Here is a 10,944-nt window from a genome sequence, read left to right on the forward strand (position 1 = left end):
TGAAATCGTTGTGTAGAAATAACGCGGCCATTCCCGTAGAAAAAGTTTAGCTTACATTTCACATTTCCCGGTATAATATTCATTCAATATAATTTGCATCAGCTACACGCATGAGAAGTATATTATTATTATTACACAGCAGTAGATCTAGTACATCAACATTTTCAAATGAGTGGCAAGTTATGGATTTTAAAAAGTGTACCACATATAGTTATATAGGAAACAGTTGTTTTGTGCTCACGAATGGTATCAGCATGTTTGTTGACCATCTTGGGCTGCTATTGAGATTCAATCGTACTATTGCTGGGCTTCGTGCTACTGCCGGCCGAGCTCTAGTTGTTGCAGTTGCTGGCTGCTGAGACTGTCCCGTTGTTTGTTGCTGATTGACGACGACACATCGATGGAAATGGTAAACGACACTGGGCAGGGATCGTTCCAGACTGTTCACTGGGCTCTGCTGCTGCTGCTGGACCTGGTGGTACAGCAGCAGACTGCCACGGTTCTTGCTGTTGGCCTTTCTTGATGTTGTCGTATAATAATCGTCCACTTTATTATTATCCGGCAGCAGTTGCTGAAGGTGTGGCTGCTCTTCAGACAACGGCAGCGAATCCCTTAGAGCCAATCGGGTCCTTAATTTGTGAGATGATCCAATCGACAAACAAACCTAAAGAATAAAAATTGCCGGAGCAAATGGAGATGTCAACCGTCAGGTCTTTGATGTCGCGGCGCGCTGTGCCCTGTCGACTGGCGGATAAAAAGTCAAACGCGAAAAATCCCAGACGATCCGGTTCCTCCCGTCGCCCGACACCAGGATCTCACTGGGTAATGCAGCAGGTCGTTTTACCGACGTTTCGTCCATCAAGCCGGTAGACTACTCCACATTGGCCGCCCACTTCTGGCTGGCCGACCGACTGACTGGCCGAGTAGGAAAGTGCCGTGGCCTTGGCCAGTAACAGCTAGTAGACACTTAGCGGACGTTTGGCGGGAAGGCCAGCAGGGGGTTGCGGGCATCGTTAGAGAAGATCTCCAGGGCGATGATGGACCGGGGGGAGGTAGTGCAGCTCGCGGATGTACTCGTAGCCCGGCAGGGAGCACTGGTGAACCGAATTCAATTCGTGACGGTTGTTGCGGCGGGAACGCCTCCCGGGAAATTCAAAACGTTGCGGATATCTCGCGACGGAGTCTGACCAAAGCCGTCCACCACGTACTGTAAAAGTGCTAATTTCCTGTTTTATTAAAGTAATGAGATTAAAAATCCTGGCCAGCAAATCGGGAAAGTGCAAAGAAGTAATTACTAAAGAGGAGGAGGGTTCGTCCACCGATTCCAGGTTCTTGATGGACGCGGGCCGAGCTTGGAGCTGGGCTTCCGGCTCCTGGGCCCAATCCATCGGCTCCTCATCCTGACGTACAATTCCTCCTAGATGCGCTGGGTGGCCACGGCGGTTAAATGTTCAATCATAATCCTGAAAAAAACGGGCAAATAGTTTCGATTATCTTCTATATAAAATCATTGAAATGAAACAAATGACACGCACCTGTGATTAGGAAATTGGTGAAGGACTTCCAGCAACGACATTGGCTCGCTGATCCGAGTTGGCCGGCCGAAAGAGGAGGAATAGGAATGCAACGATAGAGACGGGCAGTAAAATGTTGTCCAGCAACTGAGAGAGGCCAGGCCGGAAGAGCCCAAGCCGCTGCTTGGCGCTGTTGCCGCCGACGCTCGATGTTCGCTTCTTGGCTTTCGTGATGAGCTGGACGACAAAAAGTCGAAGACGTGATGGACGCAGAAGACCTGAAACGCCGGGATATTCCTCACGCGCTCGACCCTGGAACAAATTTAAAAAAATGTAAAAGCAAACACGAAAAAATCGCATGAAAATGATGACACAATTGGATACCTTTGCCCAGTGGATGAGTGGGGAAGTACGTACATAAAGTAGAAAAATCCAATTCCTCTGAGCCTCTGGAGATTCCACGACCGCGTCGTGTGCCGCTTTAATCCGACAGAATTATTCCTGTTTAGAAATATAATAAATCACATCAATCAAATCAAGCGTCAAATTAACCTGTCACTTTCTGTAAAACATGTGTTACCAATCAGACCGAAATATATTTTAAATCATTCTTCTCTCACATTGGCTCCCCCATGTGAGAATCTTCTTCTTTTTTGAGGAAGAATTCCTTAAAATGTGCAACTCAGCATCTGTTGCACAATCCAAACTGTCACGTATTATTAGAGCATAGAGCCACACCCTTGGTGGCAAACAGCGACTTCACGTCCGTTTGGTTAATTCTCGAACGTCCTGCATCGAGAACTGATTTTCACGGCGAAATATTTTGAAGATATCCGAAAGTTATTTGGTGCCGAGTCCCAGCCAAAATTGTTCGTCATGCCCGACGCTAATAGTGAACCTGACGTGGACTGGGGAATGTGGAAAGTTGATATGAACTTAACTTATTCTATGATTATTGGTATTTTCATAATTTTAGTGTTTTCTGGACTATTAACATACTTCGTTGGCAAGTACTGGCAAAAGGTGGATGACTTAAGAAGACTTGTCTTTTACCAATATATCGAGCCGGTGCTTAAAAATATCCCATTTGTGCGAAAATGTTTTGGTGCCGAGTCCAAGCAGAAGTTACTTTTCGTGCCCGATGCTGATAACAAACCTGAAGATAAGCACGAAATCTCGGAACTTGTGATTTTTCGTTTTTTGCTTAACGAAGAGAGAATGAAAAAATTCAATGAAGCTGGAGCTGAAATAACTGAAATGCTGGAGCTTTTAGAAGACATCGACAAAGAATCGAAAATCACGGAATGCGAAACCCACGAAAACAGCATGTACTCAGCGACAGATTGGAAAGAAGCATTTCATGGCTTCATCGTCTTCAAAACGACAAGTGAAACAGACGGAGACTACTGGTGGTCACTAGAAAAAGACACCGAGTACATCATCTTACAGCGCTCCAGCAACAAAGAAAACGTCAAGGACAAGTTGGAAGGCAAACAGCGGAAAAAAGTGAAACCCATAAGAGAAGATTTAAAAGGAAAAGGTACGATTAAAGATCTTTTGGCATTACTTTGGGCCCATCAGCTGATTGCAGAAAAATATCACATCTGGAAATCCAACTGCCACTCCTTGGTCACTTTCGTCGGCGAACAAATTACCGAAATAGGATACAAATACAAGGGTTTTTTCCCGTACTCTCCTCCTCGTGAAAGAGGCTGGGAGAAAGAAATGTTGGATTTAATCAACATCCTAACGGGTCCTAACAGTTCTCAGTGGCATCCTTTATTTTATTTCATTTTATCGGGAAATACCGATCTTGTTGATAATTTCATAAAGAAAGGCAAGTTCGACATCGACCTCTTATACGATGATCGCACTCCGCTCCACTTGGCGATTATGTTGTCGAAAACCAAAATGGTTGAACATCTTCTAAACCCTCCATTGAATGCCGATCCCACAAAACGCGACGGATCCAGGAAGGACGCCCTTCAATATGCGGCCACGACCACAATGGAAGCGGAAATCTTCGATGTGCTATTAGCTCATCCCAAAGTCAAAGTTGACGATGCAAACGAAGACGGAGAAACGGCTCTCCATTTCGCCGCTTCCCTATCCAACGTCACCGCTGTTCAAAAATTATTAGACAAAGGAGCCAATCCATCCGTTGTCGACAATGAAGGCAAGTCTCCTCTTAATAGAGCAGCACATGAAAGAGACGGTTGCCCTATCATCGATCTACTCCTGAAAGCTAAAAAAGTCAAAGGCATGGGCGATGTCAACGATCAGAATAAAGAAGGAAGGACTGCACTTCATTGCGCCGCCATGGAATCCAATGAAATCACTGCCGAGCATTTGATCGAAAAGGGCGCAGATCTCCACTGTCGAGCCAATGATGGCCGTACGCCGCTTCACGTGGCTGCAATGTTCGCAAGAGACATGAAAATCATCGACGTATTATTATCAAAAATGAAAGAAGGAGATATTGAACAGTACAAAAACGATAAAAGACTGTTCTTGTTCGCCAAGTATAACGAGCACGGACTAGGCAATACAATTCTTGATCGGTTGGTGGAAAAAAACATAATAAAACCTCGGAGTACCGAAACTTCAATTGACTTGAGATTTGATGCTGGCCAATTCTTTAAAGCAAAAGTCGAGAAGTTAATCGATGAAATTCTGAAAGATGAGAATTTCGATATCAACAGCCGCAATCAAAATGGACACACTGTTCTATTTTCCGCGATAGTCGCCAACTCCGTGAATGGGGTTAGACGTGTGTTGGAAAGAGGAGCCGATCCCACCATACAAGACGAGGATGGCGACACTCCGATTCATCTGGCAGTGATGTACGATACAGATCTGGAAATTCTCAATTTACTTCTGGAAAGTGGAAAAGTTGACATCAATGAAACAACCCCTGAACATGGACACACCGCCCTGCACATAGCAATTATGAAATCCAAGGTTGTATTGTCACACGTGGCTACTGCTCTCTTCCTGTTGTCAAAAGAAGCTATTAACCCCAACGTCGCTGATATAGATGGAGTAACTCCACTTCATATGGCGGCCAAATATGTCAAAGACATGAATCTCATTGACATACTCCTGAATCATCCAGACGTCGATGTCAACTTGATGGACAATGAGGGGAAAAATGCGCTAGATTACGCAAGGGAAAACAAGGAGGGGAACGGCGAAAGAATTGTCAACCGTTTGAAAGAGAAAGGCGCCGTGGAAACAGAAGAAAAACTACCCAAAGGAAACAAGGAATTCTTAAAAAAACATGCGCGCGTTTACAGCAATCGAAAGCCCTACGAAGACGAAAACTTTTTAAACTTTTTAAGCGACGATACAATATCAAATGCAGAAAAATTCTATAGAATTAAGGAGGAATTGTTGGCTAAAGCAATGCGAGATGGAAAAGTAGAAACGGTTCGTCTCCTATTAGAAAAAGGAGAAAATATCAGCGAACGGGGAGAAAACGGAGAGAGTGCGCTTCATAAGGTATCATTTTCTGTAAATACGACGGATGCCATCGACTTCATGCTTGACACTGGAGAATTGGACATCAACGGAGTTGACAACAATGGATGGACACCGCTCCATTACGCAATCAGGGGTACCAACTGTGACATAAATGCTCGTCACCTGATTCGAAAAGGAGCTGATCCCACTATTGCCAACAAGGAAGGCGACACCCCACTTCACTATGCGGCCTCTCATGCGAAAGAAATTGAAACAATCAATCTAATCCTGGAAAATGAAAAAGTTAATATCAATCACCGCGACAAAGTTGGGATGACTGCTCTTCATCATGCAATAATGACAGAAAACGTGGAGATGGTTCGCTACTTGCTGAAAAGAAAGGCCGATCACACCATACGTGGCAGCAATGGAATCACACCATTTCATTTGGCATCAGCAGTTCTGACAGACACCGATGTTCTCGGTCTCATGCTGGAAAACAAAAATGTTGACATTAATGGAGCTCCACACGCCCTCCACCTGGCAATTATGCAATCCAACGTGACTACTACTCGCTTCCTGTTGTCAAATGGAGCTGACCCCAATGTCGCTGATGAAGATGGAGTAACTCCACTTCACGTAGCGGCCAAATATGCAAAAGACATGGACATTGTCAGGTTACTACTCGATCACCCAGACGTGGATGTCAACTACTTGGACAACATGGGAAAAAATGCGCTGCATTACAGGATGCACTGCTCAATGGACAACAAGCAGGGAGTCGGCAAAGCAATTTTCAATCTGCTGAAGGAAACAACTGTGTTGAGGAAGGCAGAAGGAAGCAATCACGAACCGGAGAACATTGCGGCATTGGTTAATTCGCACATGAAAACGATTCGTTTGCTAATAGAAGATGGACAAGATATTAGCGAGATGACATGGGGAGAAAACGGAGCAAACGCACTTCACCTGGCGGCAGCTGGCGAAGAGACGACCGATCTCATCGACGTCATTCTGGAAACTGGGAAATTCGACATCGACGTAGTTGACAACGATGGAGACACACCGCTCCATTACGCAATCATGGGATCTAATTCTGCAAAAAATGTCCCTCACCTGATTCGATTGCGAGCCAATCCCAACATTGCCAATAAAACCAAAGTCACTCCACTGCATTTGGCGGCCAAAAATGAAGAGACGGCGGAACTCATCGACACCATACTGAAAACCGAGCAATGCGACATCAACGGAGTTGACAACGACGGAAGGACGTTTCTTTATTACGTAATCAAGAGACCCAAGCCAATTACAACCAATGTTCGTCATCTGATTGAAATGGGAGCCGACCCAGGCATCGCCGACAGGAATAGAGTCACCCTTCTTCACATGGCGGCGATATATGCAGATTCGATGGATCTCATCGAGCTACTCCTCAATACTGAAAAACTGGACGTCACTGACTGCGACGACAACGGACTTACTGCTTGCGATTACGCTCGATACAACAAACACGGACTAGGCGACACGATTATCGCTCGTCTGACGAAACATTTATTAGCTTCCCGTATAAAAGTTCTAGTATGTATTTGCTTTTTTTTCTATTGCGTTTTTCAATTAGCTTTCTACATAGTAGAAGCCTGACAAAACAACCCCTCTAGGCCTCTACTCTTGCTGCAATAACCCCAATAATTTCTTTTTAAAATAATTCAACTTGTTTCAGTTATTACTCCTCCCGCTTACGCTTATTCATATTGCCATGCCTTACGCTTGTCGCTTACGGTTTGAGAATCTAGACACTGATGTGGTCTTTATCTGTGATTGTCTGTGATCTAGAGAAGGAAGTTAATTGGGGCGACTGCGCTAAAAGTTACAAGCACTGCATCGTTGGCTGTTCTGTATTAACAATGTTATTCTTTCATTCAAGTGCTGTCCTTTCATTCAATGGTCAATTGTCAATAAACTTGTGACGCACCAGTGGCGTTATCCAATATTTCGTAGTGTGTAACTACTATAATTGGTTAAGAAACTGACCTGAACAAAGGCGGTTGCGGTGTATACTGTGTGAGTATCAATCTCACGTTTTCCTAGTCTTCGGCATAGACATCGTCCGACAGCAGGAGCACTGACCCTAATGCGGAGTTGACGGGAGGTGAAGACGCAGGAAGAATATTTCCTGGATTGAATTGTATTTGTTATTATTAATGAAATGGGACAGTTGAAGATTTTCACATATTGTCTAGATTTAGTGTAAAATCCTTGGCTTACTTAAAGACCTCATTAAATGCAATTTCCCATCGTGAATAAGCCGCCCTGTTTTAAAGTTAAGTTTAATCTTTAATGTAAGCTGGCAATAAAATTCTAAAAGTGAAGCATGTAAACCTTAAATTCACCCTGCTATATGCTGATCTCATAATGTAACCCCAATTAATCGTCCTATAACCCCCTTATTTCGCAAAAACACTAATATCCTACATAAAACTGCCTATCCCGATAACCTGGCAAAAATCAAGGCTGTATCTGAATGCTCTTTGGTGAATACTGTAAAATGGAATGAAATTAACTTGACAGTCAGTTGTGTCATGTGGATATCTATAATAACATCGAAACCGAAAACCTTGAAAACTATGGCATTAAAAGTAGTTCTCTCGTGATCCTGTTTCTCCTTTGTTTATCAACACGGGAGTCTTTATAAAGACTTTTTCAAAATTGGTAAAAAATTAAAAAAACAAACATCTTTCGTTTGCTCTAGACATCACAATCACTTATCCGAACTGCGAACTGCCAATACAAACGAAGTTGAACAGGTTTTAAATAACTGGCTAGCGAGCAACGTTTGACGTGGGAATTGAAATTAGATAACGTCAGACGTCAAGACGATCAGAATATATGAGAGTATTTTTAAACAATTTTTTAACAAACAAGGGCAATCTTGATAATAATAAAAAGGATTACCTGTTTCATGGGGAAATTAAAACATTGTCAGTCGGCTACGAGACGACGATTGAATCGGATTGAAAAATGACCACATGGAATGGAAAGAATCAGAATTCACCAGAATTATTCGTTTGTCACTCCAATTGTTTTTGTCTGTATCTCCCATGGAACAATTGGAACATCAATGGGAAAATTTGAATCTTTCTCAATTTATAGAGTTTACAAATTAATCTCATCCAACAAGAACCAAAAGTCCAGACCGTCCAGACTGTCCGCACACGAAGCACCAGACCAGACGACAAATACCAAATCTGCATGATTGATATTGTTGCCATCTGGCGCAATTTATTGATGGCAATCTAAGAAATAAAGAAATAAGCTAAAGGGGTTTTCTGAAAATTTAACTAACCTTGATTTATGTGTGCCACTGAATTGTAAATGACTTAATAAAATATTAGACCCAGATTGCGTTTGAATTCAAACCCGTACTAAAACAAACGCCATCTATCAACAAACATTACACTTGATCCTACACGCTTAACACAAAAATGTGTCGTCTGCAAAATTCTTGTCTCATCTCAAAAATCACATCAAGATCAGATTACTAACAAAGAAATGCTAATGCGCCAATCGGCACTTTTTGCCTTTCTCTTTCAAAGTTGATCGACCCCCACTCATTAATTCACTTTATCTAACGTCGTGGGCTGAGTAAGAGTGAGGCGTTTTTCCTCCGCTGCTAAACCCCATCGACCACAGGTCCACTGCAACTCCTTCACCTTCCTTTGACACTACCGATTTTACCTCGAAATATTTTCCTAATTCCGCTACTTTGTCGTAAATTTACAACATGGACTGGTCCACGTTGGCACTGAGTTTCGCCCTGTTTCTATGTGTATCAGGGGAAACAGAGTATTTAGGAAAAGCAAGCAACACCCTCAGACTTGTGCACATGGTATGTAGTAACTTGTTGATTCTGTACAAATGTTTCGTGTATGTAAAATTATTAAGGTAATTTCTGTTTCTAGTTGTATCGTCATGGTGACAGGACTCCAGTGCGACCATATCCTTTGGACCCCTACCTCAACCTAACCCATTGGCCTGTATCGTGGGGCCAGCTGACTAAAGTGAGTTTTAAATTTCCCGTACATCTTTTCCCAAGCCTAATTATCTTTAAATTTCTCTCACAGGAAGGCAAAGAGAGGCATTTTAAACTGGGACAGTTGAACCGGGAACGCTATGGAGATTTCCTCTCAGAAACTTACAACCCAGATGAAATTTACGTCAGATCCACTGATGTCGACAGGACCTTGATGAGTGCAGAATGTCATCTGGCAGGACTCTTCCAGCCCAATGACAATCAGACTTGGCATCCAGATCTAGCCTGGCAGCCCATTCCAGTCCACACCATTGCAAAAGAACAGGGTCAGTTTGAATATAAGTCGTGTAAAATTGAGAAAATTCTTTCAATTTTCTTGTCATTTAAGATCTACTGCTGGTATTGGAATCGGAGTGCCCTCGTTATGACGAGCTCCTCGCCCAGCTCAACTCTTCACCAGACGTTCGCAAACGCATGGACAGCAACAAGGAAATGCTGGATTATTTGGCTGTCAACAGTGGCCTGAATATGACAGAGATTGATGACATCGAATACCTTTACGACACTCTCTTTATCGAAGTATATTTCATTTAAAAATCAATTCATTGATGAGCAGAAATCCTTAATGAATCTTTTTTGCAGGATCGTTTCAACAAGACGCTGCCCGAATGGACTACAAAGTATTTTCCCAGTCCAATGAAGGAATTTTCCGACTTTAGTTTCGAGATGAAAGCTTATAATTTGGAAATGCAGCGTCTCCGTGGAGGTAAGACAAATGAGTCACAAGTTCACGTCATTTCCCTGTTGTAAAACCAAATTGATGATGTGCAATGACAGGGCCGTTGGTGAAGGAGTTGGTTGAACATCTGGGTGCTTACGCCCAGTCGAAGTTGACCCCACCCAATAGGAAGCTGTTCATGTATTCGGCTCATGACGTCACTGTGGCCACTTTTCTTTCTGCCCTCAACATCTTTAACGGCATCCAGCCACCGTACGCGTCCATGGTCCTGGTGGAGCTGCACGAACTCAAACCCAACGACTTTTCCGTCAAGGTGAATTTGAAATCAATTGCAACATTTTTCTTTGTTTTATACGAAATTAATTGCAATTTTTTAAATTAGATTTTGTACAAGAACGTGTCGGATGATGGGCGGAATCCCGAGGTTCTTTCGCTGCCCGGCTGCACGCGATTCTGTCCCCTTGACAAGTTTTTCCAGCTCGTCCAAAATGCGACGAGCGACGACATCAAAGTCGAGTGCAAATTGGTGAAGCCTGATGCCTCCACCTTTGACACCATGCTAGGTTAGTCACTTGTTAACAAGTTGACATTTCGGCCTGAAACTAAATCGCATACTTTTTGTTTGTTTTAACTAGTCATTAGCCTGTTGGCTTCATTGAGCTGCCTGTTGCTGGTCGCCTTGTTGGTGATTGGCGCCCTGTGGTACCGCAAAGTGAGACAAGAGAACGGTTACGCCTACAGCACCATTCAAGCCGAATGAGCAGCCCCAAATCATTTCATTTTCGGTGTGTTATTTTTCTTTCTTTCCCTCCATTGGTGACAGTATAAGTTCGAACCATCTTTCTTCATCTTTTTTTTTTGAAACTCTTGTGTGTTATGTTGACCGTAATTCCTCTCTCAGTTGTCAATTTAAGTGGTAAAAAATGGCGAAAAATAATAAAAAAAAGGAAGAGAAATGTAAATGGCGTCATTCCAGATGTTGAACACGCACTCCACCTTTTTTCATTATTATTTTTCATCTCTTCAAAATTCTTTTAAAAAAGGGGGAAAATGTAGGCGAATGATTTCTCTTCCGGCTCCCGGATGATGACAACTCGTCAACAACACGTTCAGTTAAAAAAAAAAAAAATCGTTTGGCAGTTGGCACCTTCTACCCGATTTTCTCGAAGCCCATTTTTCTGTTTGTTTGTTCAAAAAAA

At 43.0% G+C, this 10,944-nt stretch overlaps 2 protein-coding genes and 1 long non-coding RNA gene across 3 annotated transcripts; 2 read left to right on the plus strand and 1 right to left on the minus strand.

Moving 5' to 3' along the window:
- Nucleotides 1–92: 92 nt before the first annotated feature.
- Nucleotides 93–8,223, minus strand: LOC124193295. Its single transcript, XR_006874145.1, has 6 exons — nucleotides 7,929–8,223; nucleotides 7,008–7,149; nucleotides 1,899–2,015; nucleotides 1,536–1,826; nucleotides 1,296–1,463; nucleotides 93–1,226 (listed from the first exon to the last, which is right to left on the minus strand). It is a non-coding gene; the product is annotated as an uncharacterized LOC124193295 (long non-coding RNA).
- On the plus strand, nucleotides 2,201–6,966 carry LOC124193292 (serine/threonine-protein phosphatase 6 regulatory ankyrin repeat subunit B-like). The gene has a single exon (XM_046587051.1). It carries the CDS (start codon nucleotides 2,391–2,393, stop codon nucleotides 6,615–6,617), a length of 4,227 nt encoding a protein of 1,408 aa, XP_046443007.1. The 5' UTR covers nucleotides 2,201–2,390; the 3' UTR covers nucleotides 6,618–6,966.
- Nucleotides 8,224–8,431: 208 nt separating the features above from the next.
- On the plus strand, nucleotides 8,432–10,707 carry LOC124193293 (prostatic acid phosphatase-like). The gene is made up of 8 exons (XM_046587052.1): nucleotides 8,432–8,862; nucleotides 8,936–9,034; nucleotides 9,098–9,332; nucleotides 9,395–9,585; nucleotides 9,649–9,772; nucleotides 9,844–10,058; nucleotides 10,128–10,308; nucleotides 10,381–10,707. The coding sequence occupies exons 1-8, from the start codon at nucleotides 8,758–8,760 to the stop codon at nucleotides 10,503–10,505; spliced, it is 1,275 nt and encodes a 424-aa protein (XP_046443008.1). The 5' UTR covers nucleotides 8,432–8,757; the 3' UTR covers nucleotides 10,506–10,707.
- The last annotated feature ends 237 nt before the right edge of the window (nucleotides 10,708–10,944 follow it).

The sequence above is a fragment of the Daphnia pulex genome, chromosome 5, assembly GCF_021134715.1.
Source record: "Daphnia pulex isolate KAP4 chromosome 5, ASM2113471v1".
Taxonomy (NCBI): domain Eukaryota; kingdom Metazoa; phylum Arthropoda; class Branchiopoda; order Diplostraca; family Daphniidae; genus Daphnia; species Daphnia pulex.

Coding starts and splice junctions, on each gene's coding strand:
- LOC124193292 (XM_046587051.1), top strand. CDS start 2,391: ATGCCCGACGCTAATAGTGAACCTGACGTGGACTGGGGAATGTGGAAA.
- LOC124193293 (XM_046587052.1), top strand. CDS start 8,758: ATGGACTGGTCCACGTTGGCACTGAGTTTCGCCCTGTTTCTATGTGTA. Junction 8,863..8,935: donor CCCTCAGACTTGTGCACATG/GTATGTAGTAAC, acceptor TTCTGTTTCTAG/TTGTATCGTCATGGTGACAG. Junction 9,333..9,394: donor CACCATTGCAAAAGAACAGG/GTCAGTTTGAAT, acceptor TTGTCATTTAAG/ATCTACTGCTGGTATTGGAA.